The sequence below is a fragment of the Marmota monax genome, unplaced genomic scaffold, assembly GCF_021218885.2.
Source record: "Marmota monax isolate L192 unplaced genomic scaffold, Marmota_monax_Labrador192_F-V1.1 WCK01_AAM20220418_F8-fsc00019, whole genome shotgun sequence".
Lineage (NCBI taxonomy): Eukaryota > Metazoa > Chordata > Mammalia > Rodentia > Sciuridae > Marmota > Marmota monax.
In genome coordinates this window covers 10,131,114-10,151,032 of record NW_026695242.1, presented here as the reverse complement: position 1 = coordinate 10,151,032, position 19,919 = coordinate 10,131,114, and the positions used below count along the sequence as shown (strand labels likewise).

The window sequence follows — 19,919 nt, the reverse complement described above, 5'->3', positions numbered from 1 at the left end:
TTAAGAACAGCTGTTACTGTTGGTCAGTCTTACCCAGTTTAAGTTCATGGACATCTTTAATGGTCTGCCATAATTTATAACCAGGTTAAACTTTATTACTCAAAGCTATAGAGATTGAAGTTGCCTTGTTCTGGATAATAAGCAGGACTTCTCTTTTGGTCTCTCTTTTGAGGTTCAGATTGAATACTGATTTATTTGTTTATTTTGATGTCTTTTGAACAACTGGTCAAACCCATAGCAAGAAAGCTGAGCCACTTAACCCAGAATGACTTCAGAGAGAAAAAGCTAAAGCCTGTTTATTTGATTACAGATCTCCCAAGATAATCCTACAGTTTATGACATGCTTACCACTTTGCTTTCTTTTTCTTTTTAATTAACTCCACATTATTATTATTATTATTATTATTATTATTATTATTAATTTTCTGCCCTAGAAGGCTTTTTCCCCTCCCCACCCCAAAAAAAGAAAGAAAGAAAAAAAAAAATGCTGCTGCTGTCTTTATAGTCCTATAGCCATGCCAAAATACCTGTTGCTATGAGTTTGTAAAATGGCTTCTATGTTTGAAACCTGAACATACTTGTTCTAGGGGAAGGTCCCGAGTGCAAGAAAGAGACAAAGAGCCTCTACAGGAACGCTTTTTCCGACCACATTTTCTGCAGGCTCCTGGGGATATGGTAGCTCACGAGGGGCGCCTCTGTCGGCTGGACTGTAAGGTAGATTCTTAGCATTTGTCCTTAGTTCCAGATCTGCTCAGATTTTGCATTTGATTGTTTGCTTGCATTTATATTTTTGTTTGTATTTGTTTTGTTGGAGCTGTGGTTTCCAAAGAAGGAATTCCTGGCAAAGGGATAGATCATTTTCTCCATAGGCTTTTTGGAAAATTTAATACCAGACAAAATTTAATTATTTCATGAAATTTTTAAGTTGTTATATTTTTTGGCATTGTATCAAGTTAATTGCATTTTTAAAATACAACCAAGGAGGTGATATAATTTGAACATTTCCTTCCACGTAGTGCCTGAAAAGTTTTTATTTCTGTGTGATTTTTTTTTCTTTGTATCCTTGAAGTGATTATTATGAGGTATAGCCTTTGAAAAAATTATAGTCATGAAACAATGGTTATGAGGCAGTTTATGAGAGCAGAACATGGTTTCTCATACTAATCAACATCCATCACATTTAGTGAATCTGTATTCTAATTTTTAAATTAAAAACTCGGTGTGAGATGAGCAGGGCAGATACCTCTTAATATGACGAGAAACTTAAGTCGCCACTTCCACCCCAGACAAAATGTGGAATGCTGTGGAAAATTTAGATGCAAATTTGGGAAGGCTTGAGGTTAAGGATTCATTCAGTGATTCTTAGTCTCCCATTGCTGCCTAAATAATATTCAGGTTGACTGTTATTTCCCCCTCACTAAACTCTAAAAACTACCAAGGTCTGGGTCCCCTCCCTAGAGATTCTGGTTTAATATTCCAAGTGGGCACTGGAATTTTTTAAATTTTTTTTTATTTGTACACAATACATTTATTTTGTTTATTTACTTTTATGTGGTGCTGAGGATCGAACCCAGTGCCTCACACATGCTAGGTGAGCACTCTACCGCTGAGCCACAATCCTGGGCACTGGAATTTTTAAACCCTCTCCATCCTCTTATAATTTGCAGCAAAATTTGAGTACCCTGGTTTAGTATCTGACCTTTCTCATATCTAACTCATGCTTATTAAGTTTACAAGCAATATATCTTCTCTGATGTTGATGCTTCAGGTCTGTTTTATCTATAGCTTAATTCTTATTTATTCTAATGTAGAATATAATCAAATAGATTAATCATGACCTAAACTGGGATCAAAATACCACATCATTTAAATTCATGCAGCAATTCACTCAGAACCCTCCCTCTTCTCCCTGTACTGCTCCAGAAGGGTTCTCATCACTCCATGTTTTCTCTCACTGTATACTTGCCAAACAAGGATGAAGAATTCAACCACCAAATAAATCTGCCTGTCATCAGTCTGTCATTTGCCTCAGCTGTCCTGTTGTTTATTAGGTGAGTGGCTTACCGCCCCCAGAGCTGACGTGGCTGCTCAATGGCCAACCTGTGCTACCAGATGCCTCCCACAAGATGCTGGTCAGGGAGACGGGAATCCACTCTCTGCTCATTGACCCACTCACCCAGCGGGATGCGGGGACCTATACGTGTGTGGCTACCAACAAAACTGGGCAGAATTCTTTTAGTCTGGAGCTCACTGTAGTAGGTAAGGTTTGCTGCTGGGACCCCCAGACATAACTCCCTTCAAAATTATTGTGCAAATATGCAGAACCTCTGGCAGAATTCCTTAGCACTTTACTCCGCCAATCTCAGTTTCCCCTTCACTGTAGTTAGGACCATATTTCTAGATTGCTTTCAAAAACAATGTTAATGTTAAAACAGAACACAGAACCTTGTACATATTACACATGCAATAAAGGGAGCATTGTAATTATTCATTGAGCAATCAACAAATTGACTGTCACTACATTCCAGTCATTTGTCCTGCAGTCAATGTATTATTCCTGAAACATACCAGGCTTTTTTTTTAATCTCCCTAAGTTACAGGCCTTTACATCTGTGGTCCCTCTATCTAGAATACCCTTCTTAGCCCAGCAGCTTCTTATTCATTCTCTAAAGACTAACTCAAGTGTCACCACCCTGGCACAGTAGATCCACCAAGCACAACTACTCCTTCCCAGTCCTCCTCTGTATTTCTATGCCAGTAATCTCAGCTACTGGAGGGATAAGACGAAAGGACCACAGATTCAAGCCCAGCCTGGGCAACTTAATGAGACCCTATCTCAAATAAACAAAAATTTAAGAAATAAAAAGGAGGAACTTACAGAGAGCTCATGGCCTTCTGTGTAATTGTTCGTTTCTTTGTGTGAGCTTCTGAAGTCAGAGACTCTGACTTGTTGTGTGTATCTCTAGTATCAGCCTTAGTGCCTAGAATATGGAGGATGTTTGGCAAATTTGAGCTGATAAGAGAACAAACCCTTATCTTATAAGCTAATGTGAACAAAATGTTGTCATGCCTATAGAAGAGGAAAGCAAGACATCATCTACAAGGAGCCACCCCTACAGGGCAGCAGTCCAGCCAGAATTAAGTTTCAGAATTTAGGAATTCTGGAGTTGGGCTTTCTCCTGCTGTCTTGCAGTCTGATGAGCTCACAGTATCTTCAGCACATCATTCCTGTCTGCAGATAAATGCTTATTTATCTTTTTCCATTCCTTACAATGAATTTCCTCTTGCCAACGGAATAGGAAAGACTCATTTTGCAAGGATACATTGATTGCAGATCTTTACCTTTTTCCCCACCATTTTGCTTTAATCTTGACTTTGAAACCCTGACATAAGAGGTTCTGGACAAAAGAAGGACCATTTTAGAAAGTGTAATTTTGTGTATTTTTAAAAACCATATGATTCTGTAGGTATGAGTTTTTTTTTTTTTCAAAACAAAAAGTTGGGGAAAATTGATATATCTCCTACGAAATACATGCCTCCAAAAAAAGGATCAATTTTAGTATATAAAGAATGTTGTTTCTCAAAAGAATATTGTTTCTCAAAAGTTATTATTGCACAATTAAAGAAAATCCTCTAATTTAACCATTCCTAGCATTTGCATCCCAGATCTTCAAGTGTTATCTCACACGGGATGTACAGAGATGGCTGGCCCAATTTTTTTTTAAACATTTATAGAGCTTGATCAAGGCAATGATCCTCACTAAGGGGTCCAAGAAGTGTTCTGAATTTCAGAATGTAGTGTACTTGAGGCATGAACTTCAAAGCACTTACTATTCAAACAAGAAATCTCTTCTCTCATCCAGCAAAAGAAGTGAAGAAAGCACCTGTGATCCTGGAGAAACTGCAAAATAGTGGCGTTCCCGAGGGCCACCCAGTGAGACTGGAGTGCCGCGTGATAGGCATGCCCCCACCCGTGTTTTACTGGAAGAAAGACAATGAGACCATCCCTTCCACCAGAGAGAGGATCAGGTATGGCAGCCACCACCTCCACGGGGACCTGTGCGCTTGGAGCACATGTTGGCCACCTAATAAGATTGTAGCCTTTTGGGTCTTGCTTTTTAGCAATATGCGCTTGAGTTTCATTCACATTATTGTGTATATCAAGAATTTATTCCTTTTGTTGTTGTTGTTGTATGTTGTATGGTTGTCTCAGAGGTTAAAAACTTTAATTTTTAAGTTTAAAATTATACAATAAATTTATGAAGGTTTTACATATGATTAAATATTTATGGCTTCTACATCCCGCCTTCTCATTGATGTGTCTCTGCTGGTAGCTTTTCTTCCTTGAGTACTCTCTTCTGTGTCTTCCTCCAACTACAGTCTGCCTCCCCAGTGTCTGTGATCCCTCAGGCTCAGCTCAAAATCGTGACTTCCAGTGCTCCTGCTTCCTCCCCTCCCCAGTCCAGGACTGGGTCTGTATTCTGTGGTCCAGATCTGAGCCCGTTTTCTGCCACACGCTGTTGCACACGGCCATTATTGTTAGTGTTATTGATTTCAACCTGTGTCACCTCGACTAGACTGTGAGCATCTGAGCTTAGGGACACCATCTCCTTTGTCTTTGTATGTCCTGACTCCTCACGACACCAAGCACCATGCCTTTTACTGGTAGAAATTTATACAGAACAAATGAACAAATGCATGCATTTCCTCTGTGATCACCTCAACTCACTAAACTGAAGCAACAGCATTCTAATATGTCTCTGACACCAGGAACAAGCCTTAATCAGTTCTCCTCCTCACACTGTTAGAATGATCTTTTACAAATGCAAACTGATCACACCACCTGCAATTTAAGATGTGTCAAGGTTTCTTATCACCCGAAAGGAAGAATCCCAACCCTTTACCATGTACATGTGGCTCTCTCTCCTGCCTTGCCCCTAGTCCTTCCACCGCTAGTCCCCATGTACTCTCCACTCCTGGCCATAATGAACATGCCACCCACTCTCCTACACCATCATGTCTTTGCTCAAGCTGTTCCACTACCTGGAACAGCCTCATCCCCAACCTCAACCTTTTTTTTTTTTTTTTGGTACTGGCTATTGAACCCAGGGGCATAACCACTGCGCCACAAGGCATTTTTGTGTTTTATTTAGAGACAGGGTCTCACTGAGTTGCTCACGGCCTCACTAAGTTGCTGAGGCTGGCTTTGAACTTGAGATCCTCCTGCCTCAGCCTCCCATGCTGCTGGAACAAACTCAACCTTTTAGAAAGGCTCTAGCACATCTTTTGGGAAGCTTTCTCACAAATTAATCGAGTATGTTATATTATAGTACTTACAAAGTAAATTTTTAAAGTAATTTCTTTTTATTCATCATTGGTCTTTGTGCAGTGTTCATTTTTCTGTAACTTAATCTTACATATGCTTGTGCTTCTAAACATCTTCACACCTTCTCCTTAGTGCCAGGGACTTCCCCAAATAACCTTCCCTCTACGTTCCCAAAGCACCTTTCCTGCGTCATTTCTCTATAGTGTGTTGCATTCTATTTATTGCTACTTTTACTTATTTAATTCCTATTTTTTCTTTCCTACTAAGCTTAGGGACTCTTTTAGAGAAAGAATTTTTGTCATTTTCATCTTTACACCCTCAGCACCAAGGCAGCCCATCCAGGATTGTGCCCAACAGAATATTCTTTTTTTTTTTTTTTTTTTTTTTTGGTACTGGGTATTGAACCCAGGGGCACTCAACCACTGAGCCACATCCCAGACCTTTTAGTATTTTATTTAGAGACAGGGTCTCTCTAAGTTGCTTAGAGATCACTAAAATTGCTCAGGCTGGCTTTGAACTTGTGATCCTCCTACCTCAAGCTCCTGAGCCACTGGGATTACAGGCATGAGCCACCTGGCCCTGCCCAACAGAGTATTCAACAAGAGTTTAGTAAAGAAATATTTCAAAGAATGAATTCATTAATCAGAAAGTGAAAGTAGCCAACATAATAAGGTGGTGAAATTGTGATGGGTATTTTTTTACTTTTGTTATACTTGTTATGACTTTATTTAGTCTTATTGTTTTACAAATAATAAATAGCTTTCAACCAAAGGGACACACTTGTTTATTCTTTGAACTCAAGAAGTTATTGGTATTATCTCTGCCCGGTAAATGAGCTGTGGCAGTCTCCGAAGGGATCTTGGAACAGGGTATGAAAGAGGCCAGAACAACAAGGGGTAAAAGGGCCATGTAGCCACATGGTTGGTTCTCCATCCTTGGCCGCAGATCAAAATCACCTGGGGAATTTCCTAAAAATCCTAATGCTTGGGTCCCAGCCTGAGGTTCTGATGTAATTCTCTGAGGTGTGGCCTGAGATTCTAATGTGCAGCCAAGGTTGAAAACCACTGATGTACAGAAAACAGAAGGAAAAAGCAGGCTGATTTCCTCAATCACATTAAGCTAAATTCTGCATGCATCCAGCTGGTCACATTAGGAAATGCCATCTCCAGGCTGTAGATACATTTGCCCCTGGGATCTTATTTTGATTTGCTTTCCCACAGCTTCTTAACAAAGTTGTCACTGAAATTTCCAATCTTATTTAGAAAAGAGATCATTCTGTACTTTGGTTGTGAAAAGCAGGGTTCCCCCTGATAAGGAGTAAAACTTTGGTGGAGTTGGAGCAATGGAATATACAGACACTGGTCACAGCATCTTGGATGGCTATCACCTTCTTCTTAGCATTATAAGGTTCATTGCTGATCTTTTGTAGCTTCTTTTAACCTTCAGATTTGCTTTGTGCTTGTCTTCAACAGAATTTCCTTTTTTTTTTCCCTTTAGAGAGTGAGTTTTCCTAAATTTGACAGAGATGCTTCTGCTCCTACTTAAAATATGGGTATGTTCTTTCTCTTCTCCAGCATGCACCAGGACACAACAGGATATGTCTGCCTCCTCATTCAGCCAGCCAAGAAATCAGATGCTGGATGGTACACACTGTCAGCCAAAAATGAAGCTGGCATAGTGTCGTGCACTGCTAGGTTGGATATATACGGTAAGTATAATGTCATCCATCGGTTGAACATCTGTGCATTTCAGGCAGCTTTAAGATCATTTTTTTTTAGGATTAGTAAGTGTCCATAAAAGAATTAGGTAGATTTTAGTGCTTACGAGATGGATTTTTAAAGTCATCTGGTCCTAGGTACCTCAGGGCTTTTGTACACTTCTGTGTTTTGCCTTGAGCTTAACCTTCTTCCAAAAGAGGAATTCTGATCCTAGGAAGTCTTCAGCTAGCCCACAATGTGCACCTACCTGAGGTGTGACCTGAGATTCTAATGTTCAGCCAAGCATTCTTAGCCATCCAGTGTCTTCATGCTGTCTCCCTCTGCAGTGGGTCACCCACAGGAACTCCCTACTACCGTGATCACCCAGAAGAATTTTCTAGATGCCATCATTCATTTATTTATGCATTCAACTAATGTGTATTATTCCAATCCCCCAATCAGAGTTCCCTATTAAGTGGAAGTAAATTAATAATATTAAACTTAAGTGACATTTGAATAGTAACATAATTAATGAAAGTGGTATCGTTGGTCCTCCCAGGCCCATGAAATTATTATAATTGTTGTTATCCTCATTTAAATGCTGAGAAAATGGAGACTCAAGAGAGTTTAACGACTACAGCTAAGAAACAAACCCAAGTCTTTGTTATCATTCCTTTGACCCATGTTTCTCATTTTCAAAGGATCTAAGAAATTAATCTTTATTAACGTTTTTGTGTGCTCTATTCCTCTTCCGTAAACTCTTTGACATTAACTGGTATGTTTTAGAGTCATGGTCTTTAATCGAAAAGAGTGCTTCTTTTTTCTTTTTCCTTTTTTTTTTGTTTAAATAATTGGTTAAACCAATAAATTTCACATTCATAACTTGTTTAACATGATTAATCAGAATAACAACAGCAATTCTATTTAGAACCCAAGAGCCCTGCTGTTTACAGGTGAACAACAGGTATCCCGTTTATTTAGTACCATGCAGAAAGGGGTTTGGCCTGCCATTTTCCCTAGGTCTCATTTTTAGAGGAAAGATATAGATCTGTATTATTTTTCCTGACTTGAAAAGAAAATCAATTGTGGCCAGGCTCAGTGGCACATACCTGAAATCCCAGCGGTTTGGGACGCTGAGGCAAGAGGATCATGAGTTCAAAGCCAGTCTCAGCAAAAGCAAGACACTGAGCAACTCAATGAGACCCTGTCTCTAAATAAAATACAAAATAGGGCTGGGGATGTGGCTCAGTGGTCGAGTGCCCCTGAGTTCAATACGCGGTACTTGCCCCTCATCTCATCAAAAAAAAAAAAGGAAAGGGGAAAGAAAATCAATTGTGAAGGAAGCTAAAAACGTCCAAGGAGAAAGATGCCAATGATAGGTTTCTTGGTCTAGGCGTCTCCTCCAGGTCTGAAGGCAATAGGTCTCCAACTGGTAAACCCTGAAATGGATGACTTAAATCAACACTGCCCTCCAGTGGCTGAGTTCCCAGCTAGCCTCTTTCCTGTCCTTCACGGCACTAACAATAGGAGGTGCTGTTGGGTCTGTTGGGATCTGGGGTGGGGAAGATGATGGAGGCCTTAGCCTAGAATAAGTTCACTGTCACCACCTCCTCTACCACCACCACCACCACACTTCTAAGAAATGGAATAGTAAGGCTCCACTCTCAAGTGCCGCTGGGGTATAGCTCAGTGGTAGAGTACACGCCTAGTATGTCTAAGGCCCTGAGTTCAATCCCCAGCACCAGAAATAATTCCTAAAATTAGGAATTACTGTCCAGTTAATATGCCAGAGTTATCAGGGTAAGGATAAGAGATGGTCTTAAAGTGGAATTGCTGTAAATTTTGCCTTCAGTGTTATGGCTTCACAAATTTGATTCTCTCCACTCACTCAGAGGAATTTAAAACTGAAAAACTGATTACAGATAATGAAATCAACAAAGGACCAATTTATAAATCAGAATGCTAAACAGGAGCACAGCTTCCTAAGACCTAGAGCCCCAGTGTTCCCCACCTAGTATACCCCCTTCTCCATATCAAGGTACCCAGAAACTTATCAGGAGATTGCTTGGTAATTTTTTTTCTTTTTGATACTAGGGATTAAACTCAAGGCCACTTGACCACTGAGCCTCATCCCTAGCTTTTTTCTTTTTAAAAAAAATTTTTTTTAGTTGAAGATGGACACAATACCTTTATTTTTATTTATTTATTTTTATGTGATGCTGAGGATTGAACCCAGTGCCTCACATATGCTAGGCAAGTACTCTACCACTGAGCTACAACCCCAGCCCATCCCCAGCCCTTTTTTATTTTAAGACAGGGTCTCACTAAATTGCTGAGGCTGGTCTTGAACTTGCAATCCTCCTGCCTCAGCCTCCTGAGCTGCTGAGAATACAGGCATGTATCACTGTGCCCAGCACTTGGTAATTTCTGAATCAGAGATGATAACAGAGACTGCACAGTGGGGATAGGTATTTTATTCAGGCCATGTTCAAGCCTAAGGATGGAGTCTGCTAAAAACAAGGTCTCCTTTGAATAGCACCTGGTGAATATGGAAACTCAAATCAATTCTCTTTTGTCCATGAACTATGCTTGATTGCATATAAACTACTTTTTAGTCTTCTTGCTTTAACTCATTGAACCTGATTAGGGTTCTGGGTAGGTAGATAGGTAATGGCTGTTTAGGGTGGTTAGGGTGTAGGATGGGTACTTCCCACAGGGGTTGAACCCATCTTTTGGCTTCTATGGCCACAGTTTCTTGCCTCTACCTCATGAGGTGCCCTCCTCTGTGAGCCTACAATCCCCTGTACACAGTCGCCAGCAGACCCCACGCCTTGTCAGTGAGAGGGGATAATTTTGAGAAATCACCATAGTCATCCACTCTTCCTTCTTACAGGAATTCTAACCTCTTACTGAGTGAGAATCACAGGCTGTAGAATTAGAGCCTTAAGAGATCACCAGATCAATTTCCCTGTTCATGGCAGGGAATGTTTTATTGCTCTCTTTTACAAATAAGATCATTCAGATCTAGATATCCTTAAATGCTTTACCAAGAATTCAAAGGGAGCATTGGAGTGAGGACAGAACGCACCTCTGTGGGGTACCTGCCAGACTGTATGCCCTTGATCATAACACATTATTTGCTCAATTTTCCAGCTCAGTGGCACCAGCAGATCCCAGCACCCATGTCTATCCGGCCCAGTGGCAGTCGCTACGGATCTCTCACCAGTAAAGGACTTGACATTTTTTCTGCCTTTTCCTCCATGGAAAGCACAATGGTGTATTCATGCTCTTCTCGGAGTGTAGTGGAAAGTGATGAACTTTAAGGATGTCTGGGTGCCTGCTGTGTAAGGGGGCAGACTGTGGAGGGGGAAGTAAGGGCCAGTCACAGCAGTTTCTAAGCATCAGGATTTGAGTGAGTACCCATGCTGTTGGACCTGGTAAGAAGTGCTTTGAATAAGTTGGCTGGGGACTCTTGCAGTCTCAGATGAGGGGGTCGGGGGAGCTGTGGGGCTATGCCTTTTAAAGATTCCAGCAAAAAAGTGAGCAATAGAGATGAACCAAAGATGTCATACTGCAGCCATCTACTACTTTGGGGAAAGGCTAGCATGCTCCCTGTCCCCATTATGTTAGGAATGTTTAAGTCCTACTAGGAGAAATTAGGGGCCATATGCCTGGGCTGAGAGGAGTTACACAGTAGTGACCTTAGAATATAACTAATTCATCCAGCAATCAAAAAAGTGGGGAAGTTGCTGTCACCTTTCATTAGTTACATTCATAGCAGTCGTTTTGATGAACTCATTAAATCACTTAGCATTAGGAGATCATATCATACAAATCTCACATGTGGTGAAACACTTTTGATTTGCATATCCTGGGTGTACATGAGCCATATAATAAGGTGCCAAAAGGTGCTTGAGACATGAAAAAAAAATTCACCTGAACACTCAGTGTTGCACTGTGCATTTATTCTGTGGCCAAAACAGGAACCCACAAGCCTGCCTGCACCATTTGGTTTGAAATGGTGATTGATTTTTCTTCTTTCTGACTTTGCATCTCTAGACTCTGAAACTAAAAGGTTGTTAATAAACCAATCAAGGGGGAAAAAAAGTCTTCTGCAGGGTCACTTTAAAAACTACAAGCTTTAGTTACCACTTGCAAAATGTGCAAGAGTCATCTTCATCATTTGCTTGTAAAATAGCACACAGTATGTTCCTACTCCCTCCCAAAAGTCTGGAAGTGTCGAAGGCAATAAGGAAGAAAGAGATGCAGACAAGAAAAGAAGTGTTGGGAGAGTGCTGGCTTTCCATTTACAGTAGCCGAGACGTGGTTGTGGAAAGAGAGATCTTTAATAGCTGTGAGCTGCTTTGAGATCGTTGATCAAATGGCATTTTCTACATAGAAAATATTACACTAACCAGGAAAGTGGAGGGAAAGGGGAATTTGCATCTTTATTCTAATCCACCTATTCAAAATTTGCCTCTCAATTTAAGGAATTTTTAGACTTAAGATCCCAGTGATATCCCTAGTGCCTAGAAAAGTACCTAGCCCAAAGTAGACATGCAACAAATACTTGCTGGATGAGTAAATCTGTTAGACACAGGAGTCTACAATCTACAGCAGTCCAAAAACTGCCCAAGGAATGGTCATCACAGCACATTTTCCACTGATTCCCTTTGCTCAAATCTCTGGTGTTCTCTATGTCAGGCCCCCTCTGCGGGCATCTTATTTAAGTGAGTTAGAGATAGTAATTGCTTAGAAAGGCTTGAAACTTTCTTTGCTCCAAGGCAAGAAATTTCCAGAATAAAAATAAATTCATTCACTCAAAAAAATCCTTTGTGTGTCTACTCTATATAAGATACCATGGTAGATACTGTGGGAGATGCAAACAAATGAATAAGACAGTCCTGCCCTCAGAGACCCTGTGATCTAGTAGGAGGGGCAATGTTTAAGGCATGTGCAATGGATGTTTCCTGAGGCAAAGATCTATTCTTTAGCAAACAAAAGTTTCTAGTTCTCTTCATCCTATTTTTTCACAACTTTTAAAATCTCTTATTTTTCAGTCTCGATTTCTTAATTTTAAAAATGCCATAAGCTGCATCTGTAAGAAATGAAGATTTCAGTCAACTATGTTCAGCAGAACTATTAGGTTTTTGTTTCCTTTTTTATTTATGCAGTAATAGTAGTAAAATATAGGCAACTTTAATGGAATAGAATGCATCTTGTATATCCTATAAAATGTTTCTGTATTGGCTTCTATTATGAAATACCATAACCAAGAAGTACTTTCTGATTCAGAGATTGCTTCTAGATTGTACACCTGATATCCTTATTGCATACACCTTTGTAAGCCCTAGACATTCTCCCATGGGGGGCAGATATTCATCTCTATATGTCTTAGCTTTCTGAATTATTTATTAACCCGTCTCCTTTGATTGTGTTCAAGAGAACTAGGATAAGTCTCGTAATTGGCCACTAGGTGGCGCTGCCTCACTCAAAATATAACGAACCTAAAAATTCCTGAAATTTGAACTATTGAATTATATTAAATTAGGCTTTCTCAACCTGGGTAGTATTGACCTTGGGGGCCTGATAATTCGTTGTGGAGGGGGACTGAGTGTGGATTGGAGGATACTTAGTAGCATCCCTAACTTCTATCCTAGGTGCCTTAGCAACCCCAACCGGCTCTGTTTTTGTTGAGAACCAGTGTGCTGAACACATCAGTGCCCTGCTTTCATAATTCTATCAGAATTCAATGACAATGCAAGTGTTTGCTTTCACAACATAACCAAAATCAGATTCATTATCTTCCCTTTCATAAACCATTCCTCAACCAAACTTAATGATTTCTAGTCCTAATGGCACCATCACGTTCCTCACAATCAGAATAAGAAACATTCAAGTTTTTTTCTTACTTTTTCCAATCAAGCAAGAAATTCTATTCATCCTAATTTATTATTCCTCTTATTTTCAGGCTTTCCTTTCCATTCCCCTACAGTCACCCAGTTCCAACTTTCATTACTATCTTAATTTCCCTCAATATTTCTTGGCTCTAATACTGTGACTTCTTCCTACTCAAATCCAACCCAGACCCCAACATCACCTCATTCTCCCCAAAGTCCTGCTCTACTGACATTATTCCCTAATTTTCAAATCCCCAGTGGCTACCTGGAGCCAACTCAGGTAGGTACCAGCTGTTCTGTTTCGGGGTATTCAAGCTTACCCCATCACCACTCAGAAAAAACACACAGCACTGTGGCAACACCACAAAAGCCCTTGCCTTCCATCCACATGCCTCTCTCCGACCTTTACCTGGAGGCTGTCTCCACCTCTGGAAATCCTACCTGATCCTATAAAGTTCATCCGAAATGCCACTTCCTCTGTGAAATATTTTCTGATTCCCCATGCCCCAATCAAACAGAATAATTTCTTTGAAAATTTCATGGGTCCGGAGGAAGAGATTACTTTTTACAGTGTTTTCTACAGAGCATAGACTCTAGACACCTGCTGCTCTCTCCCCTGACCCTAGCCCACTCTTGTTTGCTTGTGCTAGATTGTAGTTACTCATTGATATGGACTGTGTCAGAAGTTTGCCTTTGTGCCTTATATGGAGTAGGCACTCGATAAATGTTGACTGACCTAAATCAAATTTAAAATTCAATGAAAGTCAGTATGTTTCTACATATAGTGATTTACGCAGTGATTTTAACCATGGCTGCACAATTAGAATCTCCTGTTGTGCTTTTAAAAAATCCCCACACTCCAATTTATTAAGTCATAAGCTCTGGGATTGTGACACAATCTCAGTTTATAAAGCTAATCAATCCCAGTTGATTCCAATGAGCAGTCAAGGTTGAGGAGCATCATCTTATTCCCATGATTTAGTCTCAGAAACACCCAAAGAAATATAGATAGCATAAAGTTATAGGATTGATATTCGTGCAGAATATACTGTGCCCTGGTTGCACATGCAGTGTGTGCCTGGAACATAGAAATAAGTACATATGTTGGGTGTGGAGCTGCATGGCTGGAATCCTAACAGCTTGGGAGGCTGAGGCAGGAGGATCTCAAGTTCGAAGCCAGCCTCAGCAACTTAGCAACTCAGCAAGACCCTGACTCTAAATGAAATATAAAAAGGGCTGGGGAAATGGCTCAGTGGTTAAGGCCCCCTGGATTTAATCCCTGGTACCTCCCCTCCAAAAAAGTTCATCATATTAGACCCTAATATTTTGTGCTTCCCTCATTAGACATGCAGCACTCATGAAGCCCTCAGAGGAAGTTCAAAATTAGGCCAGGGAAAAAGGGAAAGTTGGGGCAATTTCACCTAGCCATTTGTTTCAAAATGCCACACAATTCCATATGCACCTTTCTCTGCAAGCAACTGAAGAGCTCTTTATTCCTTGGTTAGTCATGGAAATGGGAATCAAAGGGAAATAGAAAAAGAATCAGAATTCCAAATAGTGAAATTGGTTTAAATGCATCCTTCTCTTTTTATCCTTCACTTAACTTTTGTAGGCATCCAGGGAGAAATGAAATAGTCAAGAGACAAGTAGTGGGTAAACCTAGGGCTCTGGATGACACATACCATTCCCAGAGAAGTCAAAAGTCAACTCTTGGCCAGGTGTGGTGGTGCACTCCTGTAATCTCTGTGGCTCTCGAGGCTGAGACAAGAAAATTGCAAGTTCAAAGAGCTAGCTTAAACTAAGTGAGATCCTGTCTCTAAGTAAAATACAAAATAGGTCTGGGGATGTGGCTCAGTGGCTGAGCGCCCCTGAGTTCAGTCCTCAGTACCAAAAAAAAAAAAAAAAAAGACAACTTTTGTAGGGACAGTTCCATTTAGATAATCCTCAAACAATTAGTAGGTTGCCCTCCAAATATTTACTTGAATTTTGGTTGTTCAAAACTCATATTTCCCTACATACATATCACCCAGTGCTAGATTTCCAAGTGAATCCAGAAAAGTCCATTCATGACTGAATTATAATAACATGACTGAATCTATAATAATAGATTTGGTTTATGCACCCAAGCACTGAGATCCAGGCAAAGCAGCCAGTAAGAGAAAAAAGACTTTTTCCTTCTTTTTAGTGTCTGTGATGTGTCAAAACTAAAGAGTGTTCATGGTCCTTTCTGCATCTAGCCCTCATTCTGTGTTTTCCTCCCCAGGGCCCTTGTACCTCTCATTCTATGATCCCTGCTGCTATAACCATCCCCTCACTCCTTGCCAAAGTCTGCCAGCGTATTTGCTGCTCCACAATGACCTAAGTCCAGCTCCATGTATCTAGCTAGGTCTGGTGTTTGGAAAAAAAAAGTCATCCAACTAAATAGGTTCTGGAATGCTTGAGAGTCTTTTACTTGACAGAGGTGCTGCATTTTTTGAAGAAGTTATTTTCTCACTCCCATGAACTTTTAATAGAAATTAATAGAATTGCTGGCAGAGCTTTTAAAGAATCAGGCTGTAAGGGGAGAGATAGGAAACGAAGTCAGATCCTAAATTGTTCTTGCTAATGACAGTCTCTTCCCATCTCCCTTTTCCCACACATCCTCCCAAAGTATCTCCCAAGCTGGGATCTTCAGTCTGTTTACATATGGGCTTTTTATAAGTTGGTGGCAAACAAAGCTGCCAGGAGAAATAGCATAAGTAAATATAGTCCTAATGGCCTTTTTTTAAGGTCCCTTGCAGGGTACTTGGGTAACCGGAACTTAAAAGTATTTCCAAGAATGATTGAGCTGAAAATCAATGTGCCTTACCAGTAAGATGAACCGTTACCTAGATTTTGATAGAGCTTGTTGAAGTAATTCCCACCACTAATGGCCTTTTCTTGTTTTAAGTGGATTAATATTTAAAGAGTTAATTACTAAGGCACTGTTTGAAGAATGCCAAGCATTTTTTAAACTTTGATGATGCAATAGTCATCAGTATACTTTAAAAGTTGCTAATATCGTGTTTTTAAAAAATCTGTGTAGTGCAAAAAAAATTGCATATTGGTTAAAAATATGTGCACCTCTTATTTCTGTCTAATTATATTAGTTAGCACACTTAGTATTACAGAACCATGAACAAGCTGCTTTTTTTAATGTGTAAATAATAACCACTTCAAACTCCGAAGAGCAATAGCCTTGAAATTGCAAGAAATAGAGAAAGACCACACTTTCCAATCCTCTGAGAATTGTGCCATAACTACCGAGAGTAAGCAAAAAAAAAAAAAAAAAGCCTCCTGTGTAAGAGGCATATAAACACTAATTTGCTAGAAGATTTTAACATAGAAAATGTTTCCCTAATAAGAAAAATTAAAATACCTCAATATTATTGAATGATAAATATATTAAGGCTGAAATGAATGGACATTTTTCTTTAAAATGTAGGAAATAGTTCTAGTTTACAGATTACTTTTCAACAATAACTAAACCAATTTTTGAGTGTACAGATTTATTTGGCAGGAAAGCGATTTTTTCTCTTAATTATCCCTATCAAAATATATAAATTACTACATGAGTTATAACCTCTAACAACTCTACAGTAAAAGAAAGATAATGTTGTTTTGGTCTTCCTAAAATATTAAGCACATGAAGAAGACATCTCATAGAATGTTACTCAATTCTCTAAGATAAACATTCATTCTTAAATGCTTTCTAATTGAAACAGAAACACAAAAAAAAAATGGGATTTAAAGATGGGGATAGTTTGACCAGTTTAGACTGGAAATGGAGACATGTGTATAGTTGTATTACAATAAAAAGTGTTTGATAACTACAAGAAACATACATTGTCTTCATATTTGAAGATAATGTTATGATGATTAGAATGATAAAAGCCAATTTCTCAATATTCAGAAAATTTCAAAGAACTTGATGTTTCTACAGAGATTCAATGAGTTATCTGGAAACAAAAGACAGATTCTGGTAATTTTGCCACAATTCGGGTGGAAGAATCTGGTGAACTAAGTATTCACATTGGCTAAGTAGTCACTACAAAAGATCACTGAATGTGTATGTGTACACGGTATGGGAGGTTTTGCTGTATATTTTAAGGAGAGTAAAAATCCTGAACGTATTCAAATGAAAAAACTTCTAGTGCAATGGTATTTTTTAACACATTGGTAAATTAAGTTTGATCCTTTCAGCATTTTGGCTTCAGAAATACCTTATCCTTTATCCTTCTTTCTGCTTAATTTTCACTTATTTATTTTTTTTTACAAACTTTGGCCTTGCTTCTTTGATCAAAGATTCTCCCTTCATTTCTTCCCTGTAGAGATAAAAATTTGCATAATAGGAGCTCCTTATTTCTAAGAATTCTTAGGTGAATTTTAAGGGGAACTTTCATAATTCGAATGAATTTCAGATCCATTCCCTAATTTTACTATAACTTTGGGTCTCTGTTTCTTTAACTGTAAGGTAAGCCAAACACTTGAGCCTTTCCCAGGATGGCAGGTAGGATAAGTAAATACTTATGAAGGGTTTACTTTAGAGACCCTCCAATAAAAAGGGGTACCAGTGTTTTGTTTTTGTTTGTTTGGTGGGGTGCCCCTTCACTGAACCTCATCCCCAATCCTATTTTTTTAAACATTCATTTTTTAGTTGTAGGTGGACATAATATCTTTATTTTATCTTTATGTCGTGCTGAGGTTTAGAACCTAATGCCTCATGTGTGCTAGGCAAGCACTCTACCACTGAGCCACAACCCCAGCCCTATTTTGTATTTTATTTAGAGACAGGGTCTCACTGAGTTGCTTAGTGCCTCGATTTTGCAGAGGCTGGCTTTGAACTCTAAATCCTCCTGCCTCAGCCTCCCAAACCACTGGGATTACAGGTGTGTGCCACCCCACCTTGTGGTAGCAGGTTTTTTTATTCCAAGGAAAATGTTAAAAATATTTTTCTCAGCCAGGCTAATTAGAGTACACCTGTAATCCCAGGCTGAGGGAGGAGGATCTCAAGTTTGAGGCCAGGCTGGGCAATTTAGTGAGATCCTGTCAAAAAAAAAAAAATCCAAAGTAAATAGTTGATCTGTTTTTAAAATTCACATTTCTTTCCTGCCTGCCCCTCAACAACTTTGCTTTTCCTTAGAAGAGTAACACAAAATTGTGGACTTTCTTCTTCCAAGGTGGTATGTAGTATAAAAATTAAAATAATAATAATAAATTTTAAAAATAGGTGCTGAGGTAGTGGCTCAGTGATAGAGCCTGTGCTTCGCATGCTCAAGGCCCTGGGTTCAATCTCCAGCAACAAAATAAAGAAATAAATCTGGAGGCAGATCCAATGAATTTAAGAAATATCCTATCTGCTTTTTGCAAACAGATTCTAGGAGATTTTGTGTGTGTGTGTGTGTGTGTGTACACCAGGGATTGAACCCAGGGGTACTTAACCTCTGAGCCTCCTCCCCAGCCCTTTTTATTTTTTATTTTGAGACAGGGTCTCATTAAGTTGCTCAAGGCCTCACTAAGTTGCTGAGGCTGGCTTTGAACTTGTGATCTTCCTGCCTCAGCCTCCAGAGATTACATTGGGATTACACCATGTGCTACCGTGCCTGACTTCCAGGAGAATTTATTTGAGCTAGGCAGAATGGCCTAGAAGAATGCCCACTCCTGCTTCTGTGATTGAAACAAGTAGAAATGGTGATTCCACAGGCAGAGCTATAGTGAAGGAGATACCACAGTCCCTTCTGGTTTAAGCAGCACAGGACTACTCCATAATACTGTTCCAAATCCTAACCTTCATGCTAACGTTCCATGCCAGCCTGTCAGTGACTTAATTCTGAAATGAACTGACTTTAGAAAAACAGGTCGATTTGAACCCTCCAAAATGAGCATACCTTTTGGTCTCTGCTTTTGCATTCTCAGCTATATTAATACAAACCCATAAAAACTGACAAATGGCATATGTGTACATGCACACCCACACACAAATACACATTTCAAGTGAGGAGCCTTGTAGCACCCACAGCCGACTTAATTCAATCAGAATCAGTGACACCTCTTACCACTTTTGCTTTCTCTCCTTGCCTAAGTTCTTTCCACTTGAAGACACACCAGGCCCTCCAAGGCTCAGAAATATGGTATGCTTCCTTCCCAGGAAGCTTGAGTCAACTTATTTTCTAAAGTACTTTTTTGGTTATTGAATTCTTAATGGAAAAGCAACTCTGGTAGCAATTTTGAAAGGTGTGGATTGTATAAGCTGTATATTTCGCCACTATTACTAGTAATGAATCAACCTAGGCTTTTATTCTTATTCCTCTGCATCACGCATGTTATGACATTCTGTGGAACTGAAAAATCAGCGATCGTTTAAGCCAACATGTTTGTGAGCACAAGTCGTGACCTTCCTCAGAAGGTATATGGTACTGTATTCTGGTAGACCACGTCATTTCTGTGACACCTGTTGCTTCCCCTCACCATGCTTTCTTGAAGATTTGCTGGGGTTGTGTCGTCTTAGGAAATGTTGCAATTAGAAGAAAAATAAAAAATCATATTTAATTTAATCTTGATGTTTTAAAGGCAATTTAGAGGATGTGATGGACTGTTTCTTTATTCATTAAATAAAATTTTATTTATTATCAATTGTTGGGTGGTTTGTTTTTAGTCTTCAACTTAGGGTTCTTTGTTCTGTCATCAGATGGTCAGCCAGGTGTGGCCACAAAAGGAGGCACAGGAATTACCCGATGTGCATATATGATTACATGACCCGTGTAACTCCACAACATGTACAACCAGAAGAATGAGAAGTTATACTCCATTTATGTATGATATGTGAGAATGCATTCTACTGTCATGCATAACTAATTAGAACAAATTAAAAAATAATTACGGGGGGGAAGGAGGTATAGGAGAGGCTGAGGAAAACAAAGTTTATTATACCACATAGCCTTTTTTTTTTTAATGATGTTGGGGGTTAACCCAGGACCT

The 19,919-nt window shown here is 39.5% G+C and overlaps 1 protein-coding gene across 2 annotated transcripts in view; it reads left to right on the top strand.

Moving 5' to 3' along the window:
• Positions 1-19,574, top strand: part of Mypn (myopalladin) — a 121,840-nt gene extending 102,266 nt beyond the window's left edge. For both annotated transcript variants that reach the window (XM_058577974.1, XM_046419722.2), the window contains 5 exons: positions 588-714; positions 2,052-2,259; positions 3,864-4,029; positions 6,901-7,034; positions 10,177-19,574. In XM_058577974.1, the coding sequence (XP_058433957.1) occupies positions 588-714; positions 2,052-2,259; positions 3,864-4,029; positions 6,901-7,034; positions 10,177-10,346 (805 nt within the window). In that variant the 3' untranslated portion in view covers positions 10,347-19,574. The remainder of the gene's footprint in view (positions 1-587; positions 715-2,051; positions 2,260-3,863; positions 4,030-6,900; positions 7,035-10,176) is intronic.
• The last annotated feature ends 345 nt before the right edge of the window (positions 19,575-19,919 follow it).